The sequence below is a fragment of the Marmota monax genome, unplaced genomic scaffold, assembly GCF_021218885.2.
Source record: "Marmota monax isolate L192 unplaced genomic scaffold, Marmota_monax_Labrador192_F-V1.1 WCK01_AAM20220418_F8-fsc00003, whole genome shotgun sequence".
NCBI classification, from domain to species: domain Eukaryota; kingdom Metazoa; phylum Chordata; class Mammalia; order Rodentia; family Sciuridae; genus Marmota; species Marmota monax.
This window is the reverse complement of record NW_026694084.1, coordinates 8,360,032-8,378,255: the sequence shown is the minus strand read 5'-3', so window position 1 is coordinate 8,378,255 and position 18,224 is coordinate 8,360,032. Positions and strand designations below refer to the sequence as shown.

Below are 18,224 nucleotides of genomic sequence, written 5' to 3'. Positions count from 1 at the left end.
TTCCTAAGGCTAACATTAAATGACAATTTTACATAAAAATTACATGAAATTCCTTTATTATTATATGTGATTTTTACAAAATTTCCAAGGGAAGGGGACAGTATCGGGGAGTATTATAAAGCTGACGTTTGTTCTCCTAGTCTCAGCATAAATCATATTTCTCTTGCTTAAAATCTAGAAAACATAAAAATGATACACTGATATGGCAAAATGTTTTAATGTGTCTTGTTATGCAAATTAACCTTACTATTTGCTATAGATTTTTGATTTCTAAATTAAAACAGAGTAGCATTCTCACTATATAGTGAAAGAGTGCATTCTGTGGAATAACACCTACTTATCTGCTCTGACAAATTATTTACAGTAAGAAAATTTTTGTCTAAGATAGTAAATTTTGGAGCTCAAGGATGTTAGGTTAGTGTTTTAGAAGAGATCCCAAACAGTTGATCTATCTTTCAAACTAATCTTTCCTTAAATACAAAGAAAATAAAAGTACTTTTAGTTAAAATGTTTTAGACTTAGAAGAACTTAAATCACTCATTGTACATTATGTTTGATTTTTGACAATAAAAGTACCATTTTAAAAAACAACTCTTCTTTCTTTGTATCATTCTCCTTTCCTGCATCCCCAAATTTCTGGAGTTTCGTGTTCAGAAACTGTGACTGATGCTCTTGGGAAAATTTTTTTTTTTTTGTGTGTGTGTGTGTGTGTGTGTTTGAGATTTTAGAAAATAATTTTAATAAAAGTCACATAAAATCTTGCTACAAAAAGAATAGTCCCCAGACCAATAGCATTCACTTCATCTGGGAGCTTGTTAGAAACAGACTTTCAAGCCCTACCTTCTAGAATCATTAAATCACCATTTCCATTTTAACAAATTCCTCAGAGATGTTTCAAATGCAGATTCAAGTTTGAGATGATTGCTGTAAAATAACTATTTCAATTCAATAACTTAAACATTTGAATCTCCAAATATATTATCATCATTATTAAAAGGACATGAAATAAAATATGGTGTATATCTACTTCCCAGCTGTAAAAAGTATCCTAAGAAACAGAAAAGTACAATTACTTTAAAAATCACATTTTGGCTACACAGTCAGATTAAGTGCTAAAATTAAAATGTACATATAGGCATTTTTCTTAAAATTCAATTTATTTGGATACATTTGAAAATATGGTGCTACCTACCACATGGAAACTTGCAGATTCCATTCCTTTTACAAACAAATCAATCAAATGTAAACTACAAGTGAACTTCTTAGCCAAATTGAGTGAAAGACTGCTTAAAAGCAAATGAAAACTGAAAAATAAGAAGTGATCCAAGTTTCCCTGTCTTTCCTCCATGATCTAATGATGTATTGTTCTTACACTAAACCTGTTCAGTCTTTCACACGTGAACATCTCTGAAATCAGAAAATGTCCTCCAACTGACAAAGAAAAACTGAACCAGTTTCAATGGCAGATTTTTTTTTTCTTTCTCCTTGGTGATACATAAAATGTTTTTTCTTAAAATTAATGATGGTTCAGATTCAATGAAATGTGGTACTTCACACTTCATACTTAACTGAGTGCTAGGAACCATTCCTCCAATCCATCTACTACTACGTCAGACCAAAGGCTTCTTCCAAAACTCTGAAGACACCCTTGACTGCCTTAATCAGTTTCTCATTTTCCTTCTATTCTTTAAAACCATGTTTAGATATTTATCACGAAAAAGTTCTTTATATTAGCACTGGAGATATGTGCTTAAGTAGAAGTGGGCCCCAGTGAAAGGATCAGTGCAGGTGATTTCAGGCTCTGCAGTCCAGACATCATGGCTAACTGCCTTCTCCATCTGTGTAGTTAGTACATTGACAGGCCACAAAACAGACACTCAACAAGGTCCACAAGTGGATATTTTTCTTCATCAAAATCCATGCCTTCAAAGCTGTGGCTGGAGTCTTAAGAGAATGTAACATCATTGTTTGAAATTCCTAATGAAAAAACTAATATTCCTTTGATGGCTAACATATTATGAAGTACTATAAGCACAATGAAAGCAAAATGAAAAAACAGGAATTTATGTTAATAAATAGTTCATGCCACACTGAGAAGAATACTAATAGAAGAGGAGGAGGAACATAAGATGAAGGTATAAGAAAAAGAGGAAGACAAAGAAGGATGAGGAGAAAGAGAAGAAATATCTCTAATTATGTTAAAATTAGTGTGGGACAGATGCTCAGAACTAATGTTTGAAGTCACAAAGACCTAGGCTTCTGAATGGCTCTTCTATCACTGGTATTTTACTTCACTTTCTTAGTTTTATTCAGAAAATAGGAATAATTGCAGTACTCATTCCTGAGTCTTTATGGGAATGTAAAGCACACTTTGATATCTTTAGCTGTCTAGAACTGAGTGCTATGTTTCAAGTACTCTGTTAAGCATCTAAAGTAAGTGTACACAACTAATTGATCTATATACATGCTATCTTGGTTATGTATATCATATATCCCATCCATTCATCCATTCATTTTATTCTCTTTATATTACAGGTAATAAAACCAAGGCACAAAAGACTATAGCAATAGTCTTGTTTAAGATTACACAATTAATTAATAGCAAAAGTAAAAACAAAATATCAGTCTTTAGCTTCCAGTCAATTATTCCTTAATCAAAAAAACATTTGTCAGACTTTTTGATTTGTAGAATGTACAGCCTCAAAGACATATACTTCTGGAAAATAAATCAACTACTCATTTTTGGCAGGGAATGTCAAAATCACTAACAGATCTATATGCACATTCATATAGACACATGGAAAGAAATGTAGACCCTTTTGAATTATGAGTTTCTTACCTGGTCCATTAAGAAAGTCTTTAATTTGCAGCGTTACAAGGGAAGGTGGAATACCACTTTTGCTGTCTATTTCTCCAGGCACTGTCTGCAGCCACACGGTGTTGTAATCAAGGGCTTCAGGCAGTGTTTTCCCAGGATCTAGAGGGACAACGATAAAATTGAAAACATCAATTATATTACAGACATCTCATTATGGGGTATGAGTTTGAGTTGATAAACAGATGAAAAAATGGTTAAATAGCTACATGTATCTTTCATTGTTTCCTTTATTTATATATTACAGCCTACAAGTACTTGTACTGAACAAGATCAACTATGTCTGTACAAGATGGGATGATGAAATCTCATTTTCCAGGACAAGGCCAAAGAGAAAAACACATTCCAAATCTTATGTCATCTTTGAGTGAAGCTAAGTTTCTGTACTCTGCTGACTCCTAACAGTTTAATAGTTAGATTTTTTAAAGAACATGATGTTGGAAACAAATTAAAGAAAAAGGGCAACCTTGTCAGCTTAAAAAAAAATGCATACACATGTTCAAAGATGCAGTGGATTAGTACTACTTAGGGGTTATTTGATCTGTTTTAGAGTTTTACTGACATTACAATCACTTTTTACTACAAGGCTTTTGAAGTTAACTTCAGTAGCTTTCCCATAACCTTTTCTAATGATAAAAATTGGTCAATCTTTTACTAGTTCCAATTAGACTAAAACTTGGGGTTTTTTTGTTTGTTTTGACTTTGTTTAATGTTATGCATGTTTTTTACTTTTTTTCTGGTTGATATTATGTATTTTTTAAAAGTATATTTTGGCTATTGGTGATAGCAAACTTAATTTGCTTTTTAATGCTTGGAAATCCACAACTTTTATTGAAATAGCTCTTTAAATAAAAACGACTGCTGTATCTTGGCATACAGTATAGTAGGCTTTTAAAAAACTTCTAAATATTCACAGTTTTTCTTTAGTTTCAAGATTGTTTTACTCTCTGTGTTTTAATGGCCTCTGAATGTCAATTTTATAGGGATGTTCTTGCCATAGAGCCCATCTATTCCATTTTCAGTCTATTTGAAATGTGTTACTAAAGTGTTATTTATTTTAGCTTTTATTGGTTGGATTGCTTTCAAGAATAGCATTTACATACAGTGTATTATATTGAACATATGGTTATATAGTATTACTGTCATATGTGAACTGGGCATATAAATTCTGCCTTGGAATTTGTATTTCTTGACCTTATCATGTGATCCTTATGAAATCTGGCACATACAAACCTTTATGTGATTTCAAAGAAAATACTGAAAGCAATTGATTGTGACGTTAGATCTATGTGGTAAAGATCAAACAGTGAGCTAGTGCATTCTTCCCTTTTTATATGATCAGTGAATTTAAAACAATGAGTAGACCCATTACATAGTAAGACTATACTATTCTCTCTTTTAAATACAGTGGTCAGTTCTGGTGAATGGATAATAGAAGTCTGATGCTATAGGATCTACACTCTGTATGAGCTATGTAAACCTACCAGAATCTGAGTATCTATTCCTAAGGTCTCTCCTATCTAGATGTCACCAAAAGTAAGTGGTGTTTGCAAGATCTATATGAGGAGACATAATTTTTCATATTGAAGAGAAAACATTTGAGAAAGAAAAAGTTATCTGATCGAGAAAACATAGATGTGATATAAATAACAATAAATAATGAACAGACACGAATTAAGCTGAGGTAGAAATGTTAATAAGATATATAAAAAACTGGAAAGTAAAACTTAAGTAGAACAAATAATAAGAAATGCATATTCCAAATTATATAGAATTAAAAAAATTGTTAGACTTATTGCATTTAAAAAAAAAACAGGGCAGGGGTTGTGGCTCAGTGGTAGAGTGCTCGCCTAGCATGCACGAGGCACTGGGTTCGATCCTCAGAACCACATAAATGTAAAATAAAGATATTATGTCCACCTAAAACTAAAAAATAAATATTAAAAAAATTAAAAATTAAAAAACACAACCCCAGGGCTGGGGCTGTAGCTCAGCGATGGCACATTTGCCTGACATGTGTGAGGCACTGGGTTCAATTCTCAGTACCACATATAAATAAATAAAATAAAGATCTATCAACATCTAAAAAAAATTTTAAAAAACCCCACAACCTGTTTTCTACACTTTTCTAGGGATAAGGATTCCAAGTAGCAGGACAATGTACACTATGGAAATGTAAGTACATTAACTGTTATATCCTACATCATCAACAATAAGATGCCCAAACTAGAAAACAAAAGACTGGTGTACAGTAAGTATATGGCATACAAAACTTTTGTCAAAGGATAACATGAATGAAGTAAAAAGTCAAATAACCAAAAAAAGATAAAATTGCAACATAAGTGACAGTGACAAGGAGATATCACTAATATTTAGAGTTTACATAATCCATATAAACACCAATAGAAAAATTTGTGGAGTAGGGAATAAGTAAATAAAAATGGCATATAAACATTTAGAAATTGAAACATTAAAAGATACTAGTTTTAGCCAGGTGCAGTGGTGCACACCTAGAATCCCAGTGGCTCAGGAGGCTGAGAGGCTCGTCCTCAGTGTGTGTGTGTGTGTGTGTGTGTGTGTGTGTGTGGTGTGTGTGTGTGTATATATGTATATATACACACACATACACATACATATATACATATATATATACACACACACACATATATGTATATATACATACACACATATATACACACATATATACACATATATATGGATAAATTCATAAATTCAAATATATAAGTAGTTTTTTGAAGCTTTTTAAAAGTTTTCATTTTTTCTTTTACTAATCCTTCTGGAGAGTACTGCTTTGTAAAAAAACAGGAAAAATCTGTTTAGCCTCACTCTTAAATGGGACTTACAAATTAAAATGATAAACTCAAGTTTTCATTCATGAGGTCTGATAAAAAGATTGATGCTGATATCCTATTGTGTAGAGGGCAAAGGAGGAGAAAAAGATCCTCCATGTAAGGTGGATAAGAATGTACATGCAATATTTCTGTATGATCAGGGGAATTGGTTGAGAATGACTGCTCATCAAAATTCAAAATATTCATGCCCTTGGCATCAGAAAGTTTATCTATAGAAATCTAACTTAAAAAATACTTGAGAATCATAGATTAATGTCCAAAGAAGTTGACTGTAGCATCATTGGAATATTAAAAATCTGGGGAAAATAAAATTAAGTATCCATCTATAGAGAAATGGTAAAAAAAAAAATAGGACTAAGCTATGAATACTACACAGAATACTATGCTGCTGATAAAGAGAATAGAATCTCATGTACTGATATAGAAGACCTTCAAAGTACTTTCTCAGTGATTAAAAAAATAAGTAGGACAGTAGGGTTAGTAAATTTGAATAAAAGTAAAAAATCCTATATGTATATAAATGTATACATAAGTGCTTCTTTTTTAAAGATGTATGGATGATCCTAACCATATTTTGATATATAGACCTATAAGTTATTCAGGACTAAAGACAAAATAGGATTCTTTACAATCAATTTATAAAAACTAAAAGAAAGAGAAAAAGAAAATGTACACTATGGAAATGTAAGTACATTACAACTCATCAAAAAAACACTTCTCTCATCAAAGTATAAACTGGGGAATGCCAACTTCGGATTATGTGAGTGAGTTTTCCAGGTCAGTGAGGTACATTGTGTGCAGGTGCCTCTCCAATAGTAGACATTAGAGGGCCAAGCCATGTGGTGTTCCACCTAAAAATCTACCCTGGGGCACTTACAAAGGGAATGAATTAATAAGAGATAAACCAACTGACACTAGTGGGGAGCAGAATCAGGATTAAGACTATAAAAGTCTATGAAATCTAGCCAAGAAAACCAAAATTTTAATGACTATTTCCTATGAAATATTAGGATAACTGCTTTTTTAAAAAGTATGTCTGAATTTATAAGGTTGGCAGAACAGAATAATTGAAGTTAGAAACATCCAGAAAAATATAGGTAGCATTGCTGATGAATATGATGGAACCAGTATCTCCTCTCCTGGCTTTGGTTCAAATCTCTCATTATATCTGCCTATAGTCTTGGCAATTAGTTAAAGCAGGACTAGCACAAGAGTATGTTAGAATCCTAGAGATTCCAAGTTCCAAGTTCCAAAGTCACCATTTAGTCCCTATGATCAGATGCTAAAGAAGATGACTTCTAGACTTCTTGGACTCTCCTCAATTTAACTTCCCCTTAATTCCATCTTCAGGACAAGAAAAAGGGTCATGTTCACATTTCTTGGGATCCATATACCTGGGAAAGCACCAGATCAACTAAGATTAAATGAGCTTGTAAATATAATATAAGCAAAGTGACAAAGACTAGTGTTTCATACTGGAAGCTCCTTCCAACTTTTTTATACTTCAGAAACAATTATTTTATTCAAGAGGGAGAAGCTCTCAAAGAAGAATAAACTTTGCCTAATGTTGGATGGGCACATTTACACTGTTGTCCTGAAGCTGAGGAAAAAGATGGTCCTATCTTAGGAGGAAGAATAAGAAGGTGGGGAAATGGGTCAGAATAAATGGCAAATTTGCTCATAGCAAGGCCTTGAGTTCAATCCCCTACCCAAAAATTGATGTAACACTGAATATAAAATGATGTTGAATTACTTTTATACTGGATACTTCTAAGAAATATCCATCATAGATACAATTCTTTTATATACATATATATATATATTTTTTTTTCTTTTTATACTATAAATAACTTTGTTCGAGATAAGTTAGAACTCACTTTTAAAAAACACTATTATGGACCAAGTTGTAACATTTCCTTTAGGTTGACCTCACCCCCCTGCCCCAAGAAAATCATGTCACAAAGAAGATCTAAAGAGAAAATTGAGAGCCTCAGTTCAGTTTCCAGATTAATCAAAGTATTGGATTTCATAGGAACTTGATCAAGATTAGATTCCTTATATTCATAGATGACTTTACTTTTCTTTAGAAAAATCTCATTTCACTGAACTGCATGGGACAAATTCCACTAAATCTGATAAAATTGTCTTTTAAAATGCTGTAAACTAAAAAAAAAATTAACAACAACAACAAAATGCTGTGAGCTATTATTTTTAACCCTTGGCAGACATTTGTAGAGTTAAATATATATTTGTTTACCATTGGAACATACTAAATACAACATAATTCAGCTTAGCCAACTCAAAACAAAGCTTTGAAAATGAACTCAATTATGTTCTTTTAATTTTCTACATGTCAAAAAAATTGCTTCCCAAACTCGCATAGAACAGATGAATGGGACCATTTTTAAGCTTTATTATTATGCTGCTTATGTTCCACTGTATATCCTGCCATATACATAATTTTTTTCATAAAAAGTTAAGCTTTTACTAAGTTACTAAAAAAATGTTTTTCCCTGCAGATTTCAGTGGTAGTTTCCTCATTATGAGAATGATAAAGGTTTAGCTCAGTGTTAGAGTGTTCACCTAGCTCACACAAGGCCCTGGGTTCAATCCCTAGATTATTCTTAACCTCCCCCCCAAACTGATATATACAATGATGTTACACTACTTTTATCCTGAATACTTCTAAGAAATACCCATCATAGATATGATTCTTTTTTTTCTTTTTATAAAGAAAAAGAACTTTGAATTTAAAAAGCCAGTGCCATAAAAATCTGTTTATTTCAAAGTACAATACCTTTTATAGAAAGGACTGAAATGGAATTCTAAATGAACATCATTTCCCTCCTTACTCTCCCCTCTCTTCTCTACACGGTGACTTTCATCAATCATAGGCTTACTGTGGAATTGATAGTCTGCGTCTCTTTGTTCTTTCTCCTGACTTAATAGCACCTCTGCAAAGGAATTGGTTGAGAAATGGCAGAAACATTAGTCAGTCCAATAGGTATTTTCTCTGGCAGGTCCAGGCAAACGTTTTTGCATGGGAGATGCAAGTAACTATAGCCACAATAATATTTTGGTTCCCTTGACTCAATTTCCTTATGATACTCCTATTTTTTATATTTCTGTGGAAATGAGTGCTAACCTAAATATGAAGTACTATTGAGGAAATCCTCAAGCTATCCTCCTGCTTCTGCCTCCTGAGTAGCTGGGACTACATGGAGCATGCCACCACAACCAGCTTAACCACGTTTTCTTCAGCAATCAATAGCCTGTCACCCTATTACTGGCATTGGCCTTCCAATGTATGAATCTGATCTTGTTTCTGCTTGTAGGGTCTTGTCTAATATTGTCAACTCATGAAATGATACCATGTTTTACTTCCCAATCTTACTAATGCTGTCAGCATTACTAATGACATATAATTTAAATTGTTTTTCCCAAACTATTATTATTATTATAGATTCAAAATTCAGTAAATTTTGCTTTGATGCCATATTGCTTTGCACTGACTGAATTTTCTGATGGTAGCACATGATAAAAACATCACAAATTCCTCAGATGTGCAATAAAACAAATGCTTGTGTGACATTGCATTGCAAATAACTTCAAGATTTACTTCTGTCTCAATTTTATCACTTCCAGAAAGCCCAGAAGCTCTACTGTAATTTTTCTGAAAGAAATAACAGATATATACATTTTTATTCACTTTTGGTGGCGAAGTCTTCAATGAACTGTTATACAGATTATAAGTGTATTTGAGTCCATCATAGCTAATGGGACTAGGCCTGTCCCAGGCTGCCACAGAACCAAGGTGGTGCCTACACCTGCTTGGGGTGACTATTTCTCTTTGGTCTGAGGTACACTGCTGTAACATTTGTGACACAGCATTGAGATCTTGAGTAATTACTGGAAGGTGATATGATACTGTCCTATAGAAGAGATTTGAGAAATAATTTGTTAATGACCCAGGACTTACTGAGCACAACTTAACTTTCATAGTGCTTTCCTACATGTGAAAGTTTTAACATGGAAAAAAGTATGGGGTACTGAAAAGAACAGGGACTTGGGAGTAGTCAGATTTGTGTGTAAGACCTGATCCCTTTTATTGGGTAAATTCAGTTTCATGGAGCCCCAGTTTGTTTCCAAAGTGGGGATAATAAACTAAACTGTGAGACTGTTGAGAATTCTACATTATATAATGTATACAAAGTGTATGTATGGGACTTGTCTTGGTAGGAATTCAACAAGAGTCACCATTTTGTTTCTTCTATCCAAACTCTAAACAAAATGAGTGTGTGTGTATGTAAGGTATGTCATTAAAGTGTGTACTCTTCATGGTTTAAAAAGTTCTTTTTTTTTCCTTTTATTTCCCATCTAAAATAAGAGAAAAATAATAGAAAAGGTAAAAAATTTTAAAAAAGGTTTGATTATTATAAAGTATGCCATTTTAGTCTTAAAAATTTAAAACTAAGTTTTTATTCTTAAAAATTTTGTATTTAATTAAAAAAATATTAATTACTAAGGTTTTAAATAATAGTCAACATATTTGACCTCCCTGTTAGTACTTCAGACTGAGAAGAAATTTCACTCCACTTTGGTTCTGATGATTACCAAAATTATATCCTTACCTCCTTTCCCCTTAGAAGTATTTGGCCTATATGTAAAATCAAGGAAGTAAATAATCTGCAAGCCAAAATAGTCTGTTTTCTATTTTCTAAACTAGACATGAGAGTAGTATCTGAGTATATCAACCTTTATATAAAGACGACTCTGGAATTAGACTTGACAGTGATTTTCAAGTGAACATAGTGAGTGTGGAAGGAATTCAGTTTCACAGGCTGTACAGAGTGGAAGAAAATATCTAAAAAGGTATCAGGACAATAGGCCAGCACTTCAAGATTCCTTGCTTTTCTTTCTCTCAATTCTTAAAAAAGATGTTTGGAGATGGTCTTTTAGTTTAATCCTTTTATATTCAGATCAAAACAAACAAAGTTTCTTAAAAGAACTTGCAGAAAATTTAAAGGAAAGCATTTTGTAAGACCTATCATTCTAGACCTGGTTGCCTCTATCTATGAAATTAACGTTGTTAAAGCTTCCAAGTGAATTAGTCAGAAACCGTGACTGGCTTGGTCTTGGCTAGGCTTAGTGGCTGAAAGTACAACCCCCTGCAATAAATGAACCCACTACCAGAATAGTAACTCTCAATCCCTGGACATGTGAAAGGCAAAGCTATAAGCTGTAAGTTTTATTTGTTTTTCTATATTTCTTTTATGCTTCATAGTTTAATGGTTACCTGCTGCAACATGTGACTAAATCAGTCAGGGTCACTCCAGGTGAACTGGGCTGGCACTAAAAATCACACAGACACAGAAAGTACCTTTTTCTTGGGATTCAGTGTCAGCTCCTCTGCCCCAGCTTCCACAAGGGAGGGAAGAGAGGCAGGCATAAGAGAGAGAGAGCATGTTTATTTATTGGGGGGAAGACACTCTAGATCTAGAGTTCCACCCAAATGAAGCAAGGGATTGGGTTTTAAAGGGGTGTAGCTCCATCCCATTGGGTGATGCCCATTCCCAGAACTGTAATTCCTTGTCAAACTAAGGTGAGGTCCACTTGCTTTCGCACTGCGAGCAGAAGCCAGTTCCACACCTCCACTGCACAAGGCTAAGGATACAGGCTCAGCTCCTGTTCATGGTGGCCCCGACAGTTACCCTTTTTTAAAAAAACAAAAATCAACCAAACAAAGAAAACTAGCCACAGAGGTAAATGTCCATGAGGTCCCTATGATACCTTATATTATTAAGAATCCTAGATCCAAAAAACACCATAACACCTCAATTCATAGAAGCAGAATTGTCTAAGAAAACAATTCTAAACTGTTCTGAATATACCTGAGCATCATCTCTTTCTGGATATCCAGACGTCTGGCTAACTTCATAATATTATTTCCTATGCTCTGCTCTTCTGTACCTTCTCTGCACCTGGTAAGATGTCATGAGGAAGGACAAGAGATTTCCTGGCTTAAAACACCTGGTCTGCAACACACAGGAACAGAGGAGATTATAGTGGCTGCTGGGATGTTTGATCATCAGTGTACATTGGCTCTAAATTGTTTAGAACCAAGGCTTCCCTATCTCATGATATTATAAAGTTGTGGTAAATATAATTTTAATGCCTATATAATACAGAGGATATACCAGGGTGTATTGTTAGGCATTTGATTATATCTTGTTTTTCACTGTCATAAGGAATGCTGGGATTAAGTATTTTTTATGTTAAAGCAATTTAAATTTATCTTCCTATAATTCCTGAAGCAGAATTATAGAGTAAAAGATTATAAATATTTAAAGGTTCTTAAAATTTAAATTGTTTTTGGTCAAATTTTCTTCCTTCTTTCCTACTTCCCTCCCTCTCTCTTTCTCCTTCCTTCCTTTTTTGTAAGCATATTCTTTCTTTTTAAAAAATATATTTAGTTGTAGATGGACACAATATCTTTATTTTATTTATTTATTTTTATGTGGTGCTGAGGATCAAACCCAGTGCCTCACACATGCTAGGCAAGCGCTCTACCACTGAGCTACAGCCCCAGCCCTAAGCATATTCTTTCTACTTAATGATGCTAGTGAATACTGTGTGAAATATGAATTCAAGAAATTCCTTTTATTTTGTCCTATTCTGTGATATTCTTGATCACTTTCCTATTTGGTTGTTTTCATGTTAAATTCTAATATGGGTTTCAAATATTTTACAAAATATTAAAATTCAGTTCAATTAAAATAAAGTGTTATCCTGAAAAGACATGTAGTAACATGTTCTTTAGTTTATGTTTAGTTTAATCCTTTTATGTCCTTTTATATGTTTCTTTCTTTCTTTCTTTTTTTTAGTTGTCGATGGACCTTTATTTTATTTATTTATATGGGGTGCTGAGAATTGAATCCAGTGCCTCACACATGCTAGGCAAGTGCTTTACCACTAAGCCACAACCCAAGCCCCCAAAGGTGTTTCTTAAAAGAACTTATAGAAAATTTAAAGGAAAGCACTTTATAAGACCTATCATTCTAGATCTGTTTGGCTCTATCTAAAAAATTATTATTGTCAAAGCTTCCAAGGGAACTTAGTCAGAAGCCATGACTATGCTTAGTCTTGGCTAGGCTCAGTGGCTGAAAGTACTTTATCTATGAAAGGAAGTTGAACTTAATTCTAACCATCAACCTCTTGTCTAGTCTAAGCAAAGTCTGAATTCTGTATGAGTAAAGTCAATTCAGAGCCAGGCATGGTAGTGTACCTCTACAATCCCAGTGACTTGGGAGGGTGAAGCCAGGAGAATCATAAATTTGAGGCCAGCCTCAGCAATTTAGCAAGATCCTGTCTCAAAATAAAAAATAAAAAGGACTAGAGATTTAGTTCAGTGGTAAAGTGTCCTTGGGTTCAGTCCCCATTACCAAAAAAAGTAAAAAATAAAAAAATATATAAAGCCAAGTCAATGTCTTTAAATGATTCTCCCCATTTTTTTCATTCATTCTAAGCAAATTCTGATGATTAAAATAGGTATCACAAAGGCCAGGATATTAATCATATTAAAAAATGAGAGTCTATTAATTTCTCTCTTCTGCTATTATTAAATATTATATTAATAACATCATACAATAATACATTATATAATATTATATAATATTAAATATTATTATGTTAAATAATATTAAATATTATTAAATAACAGAAGTCTCAACTTACAGCTGAATAATGCTTTACATTTACAAAATATTTTGGAAATATTATCTCATTTGGAACTCAGATTAAACCATTCCAGTACAAAGACCAGATATTATTATACCCATTTGAAAGATAAGGAAACTAAAGCACTAAGAAATACATCTGCATCTGAACCAAAAAGAAAAGTCAGGGTTTCTAATGTCCTTTCCAATATCATTCTCCATATAACATTAATTCCCCCAGATGACAGGGCCATTTCTTATTTAACCTTCTCCCTGAATGAGGTACTAGAGTGCCTCTCATTTAAGAGATCTACTTACTTGCAGATGCCTGTCAAATTAAGAATTTCAATCTCACATTATTTTCTAACAACAAATGTTTCTAGCAGCTAAATTTTCAGATAAATGTCAAGTTATGATCATTATGACGTTAAAGTCACAGGTTAATTCTAAACCTTTCCAGGGACATTAACAAAACCTTTAATTCTAAAGAGACAGGTAATTTGAGTCATAATAACTAAATGAAATCAAGATATGATTTATGAGGTGTAAAAAGCTAGCTTATGGTTTTTTTAACTATTAGTTTACTCAAATGTCTTTGGCACATTTTTTGCAGTCCTATTCATAAAAGCTAAACCCGTCAATTTCTGAAACTGAAAAATTTCACATTACACAATAGTTATAAATATACTGAAATGATGTTAATTTTTCAGTTAAGTACAATTGGTATTTTGAAATAGGCTTAAATATATATAACCAATTAAAACACAACAATAATAATATTAATATTCATTGAGCCCTGTGTAGTACACTTAACCAAGAGCTTCACACACCAATTAATTCTTAAAACAATGCTAGGAGGTTGCTACTACTATTACTCCCACATTACATATAAGGGAACCAAACCAAGGATTAGAAACTAAAATAACTTATCCAAGGTCATACAGTTGTAAATAGCAGAGCTGGGATTAGAACTCAAGACTGATTATCTCCAAATCTAGAGTCTTCTTGGACTCCATTTCATGTCTGCCTCTTAAATAGACATAACATTATATCTGCAACATTTATGAAATTTTAAAATGCAGAAATACTAGAGATATTATATCTTGAATGTTACTCTCCAACAAAGAAATGTTGTCTGCTTTTTCATTATGATACAATCTAATAAACTTTAACTTCTGCATTTTAATCTAGCTGATGTTTTCATAGTTATAATCAGATAAAGAAGTTGCAAGATGAGTTATCATTTTCAACTGGTTTATTTGTTAGGTTTTAGCACACATCAACAAATCATGAGACACTGGACTGACTGTATACCAAGAAGTATGGTGGTAAGTTAAGTTCCTTCAGAAAGGTTGAAACTTTCAACTAATCAAATGGCACAGTCATTTCTTCAAAAACAAACAAAAAAGCCCTACATAAATAAGAAGAAAAATGACATTCTGAGGCTGCCTTGGGCTGCATAGTTAAGTTATGAGGAAATTTCAAATCTGGACTCCATTACCTTAAACAAAACAAATACCAATTTTTAAATATTTATAAACACAACTAATATGATTATGTTAAAAACAACTACATACATCTTTATTTAAATGAGAATTGCTAATAATACAGCTGGTACACATAAAGGTACTGGCAGAAGATCTCATTTCTGCTAGAGGCTGCTCTAGGTGGAAAGGGCATGGAAAAGACTATTGCCATACTATTTTAATATTTTTAAAGACTTCTTAACTTATAGACATATTATTTTATTTACTTGGACTAGGTATAAAGTCATTTGAAGTAGATCATAATTAATAGTTAAAAAGAAAGACATTTAAGCTGATAATTTAGTGTTTAAATAATCTGCCAGTTTTTAAATTAAGGAAAGAAAATATTGTGCTGTATATACTTAAAGATATAGTTAGCATAACTTAGAATCAGTAAATTATGCAGATTGGGAATTATACTTTACTAATAATACTTCTGAAATAAGAAATTTTTATTTTATTTCACTTCAGCATTATAAAGTAGATGTAGTTATAGATTACATTTATCAGCTATTCTGGATAGAACTCATAGGATTTAGGTTTTATATGTATTATATATAATATACACAAAATTTAATTATACATAAATCATATATATAACAGTCACATGTGCTGGGGAAGATAGGTTAACAAGAAAGGCAATTTCACACCGCATTTCCTCCTATAAATTGATTTTATAATATATGAAAGGAAAACCCTTAGGAATGCATATAGGAAGAATACCATTGCCACCCTTTGAGTATTTGGGTATGTTCTTTGCTTAGTGGTGACATGAGCAAAATCAAGTTAATGCTGACAACTTCCTAAAAGCAGTAATTATTCATTTATATTTAACTGAACTGTGTTCACAGATGTAAAGATATACATGTATCACTTTTGAAGGAAATCCTGTATTAAGTTTCTTGAAAACCAGGTCCTGGATAATGGATTAGAAAATATTATTTTAAAACTGCAGAATTCTTGGTGTCAGTCATAATGGAATAAATTCACTATTGCTGAACTCCCATGCTGCTTATAAGCAAAAGCCCTACCAAAAAATATAAAAAAGCCAATAAATATTTGAGAGCTCTGAAAAGTGAGTAAGAATAACACAAATTGGGAAAGAGAGTCTAATTTGTGGGTATGATCCATAGAGTAGTGAGTTTCCTGTTTGCTTTGTTTTGCTTTTGCTGTTTTCTGTTATAACTCTGACTTAAGAGTAAGGTCTAAGTTGTGGTACATAGTAATGAACAAATCCCAACAGAAATCCTCTCTAGACATTAGATCCCTGTAGTTTCAAAAGGGTGTGAGGAAAACGCTGCTACTTATTCTCCTTGTTTTGCAGAGAATAATTGTGTGTGTATGTGTGTGTGTGTGTGTGTAGACAGTGATGGCCGTACAATGGTGGCAGTGAAACAGGCAAATAAGACATTAAGCAGCTATTGGAACTGTACTTCACAAGGTAAATGTAAACACACCTAAAATGACTGGAAATCTAGAAGTTTTCAACAGAGAGACAGCGGCTACAATAAATAAATAATTTTATATATATAAAATTTTAGAGCTGAAAAATCAATAAAAATCATCTAATCTGAAGAATGGGGCAGGGAGAATGAGAAAGAAAGTCTTAGAGATCAGTAAGGACAATATTAAAATTAACATTGGAGTCCCAGAAGTAGAAGAAAAAGAGAGTGATGTAAAAAAAAAAAAAAGGCTTAAAACAATGGCCAAGAAGTCTCCAAATTTAATAAAAACAGAAACACTAATATACAGAGTCAAGAAGCTCAGAGAACCCAAAACACAAAACAAACAAACAAATAACTCAGAAGTCCTGCTGAAAAACAATTGCAAAAGAAGTTCTTGATGCCAAAGGAAAATGTACCAGAGGAAAACTTGGAATTTTAGGAATGAAGGAAGAGCAATGGACATGGTAAATATCAGGAACATAAGAGACTACATTTTACTCCTTAAAAAAAAAAAAAAAGTAGGATTACTGAGGCAAAGATCAAGCTCTTATTTGGTAGGACTTTCAATGTATGTTGATGTAATACATAGGGTAATTAGAACATAAATGGGAGCCAGGCACGGTGGCACATGCCTGTAACTCCAGCGGCTTGGGAGGGTGAGGCAGGAGGATTGTGAGTTCAAAACCTGACTTAGCAAAAGTGGGGCCCTAAGCAACTCAGTGAGACCCTGTCTCTAAATAAAAAGTACAAAATAGGGCTGGGGATGTGGCTCAATGGTCAAACGCCTTGAGTTCAATCTCTGGTAGCCCCACCCACCAACCTCCTTACCTCCCTGATCCTGGCAAAAAAAAAAAAAGAGACCATAAAGGGGAGATAATAAAGGAAACTATAAGATTGTCAGGCTTCTACACTTTCCTTGAAGTGATTAAAATATCAACTCTAAGTTGACTATAAAAGATTTTGCATCTATAGTGTAACCCCTGGAGCAACCATTAGACTATATTACAAAGAAATATAGTTGAAAAGTACATAAAACTAAATAGAATATTTAAGAAAGCCTGCAATGCACCTAGAGCTGAATCTACTACTAATAAAAAATTCATTAAAGATCAGTCCTCTGTAACTAAGCAGCTTTCCTTAAACCATCCCATACAACTGATAACAGATTTTCTTTTTTTTAAAATACATTTAAAAAAAATATTTATTTTTTAGGTGTAGATGGACACAACACAATGCCTTCATTTTTATGTGCTGCTGAGGATCAAACCCAGGTCCCACCATGTTAGGCAAGCACTCTACCGCTGAGCCACAATCCCAGCCCCAATAGCAACTTTTCTAAATTTCCTTCACAGAATAAGTTACAGTTCTTACTTAATTCATCTAAAGTATTTCACAGCACTCCATTTTATGAAGATCTATATTCTGCTAAACTTCCATCAATTATAATTATTAAATGAAGTGCGGTATCTAAAGGCACAAGGTCTTATTCATTACTGGTTTCTCAGTATCTTGCACGTTTGATAAAAGGCAGGTGTTCTAACTGAATGCATAAAAGATGATTCCCAAAGATTACCTGAATGTAGACCTGAAAGCAAGGGCTAAGAGGTTCATTATAAGGTAATGAGTCAAGTTGATTACATAAGACAGGAGGAAAAAATGTGATTTCAAAAACTAACTTAATTTCTTGGGGTCATCTTGAGATGTTATACCATATTCTAACAATGCTTAAAAGATTTTTAGTATTTGCTTTCAGAGTTTTTATTACTGTCTCCTAAATGTCAAACAAAATT

At 32.9% G+C, this 18,224-nt stretch overlaps 1 protein-coding gene across 8 annotated transcripts in view; it reads right to left on the bottom strand.

Moving 5' to 3' along the window:
• Vps13b (vacuolar protein sorting 13 homolog B) overlaps window positions 1-18,224 on the bottom strand; it is a 756,023-nt gene that overhangs the window by 172,326 nt on the left and 565,473 nt on the right. For all 8 annotated transcript variants that reach the window (XM_046464889.2, XM_046464891.2, XM_046464888.2 and 5 more), the window contains one exon: window positions 2,840-2,977. In XM_046464889.2, the coding sequence (XP_046320845.1) occupies window positions 2,840-2,977 (138 nt within the window). The remainder of the gene's footprint in view (window positions 1-2,839; window positions 2,978-18,224) is intronic.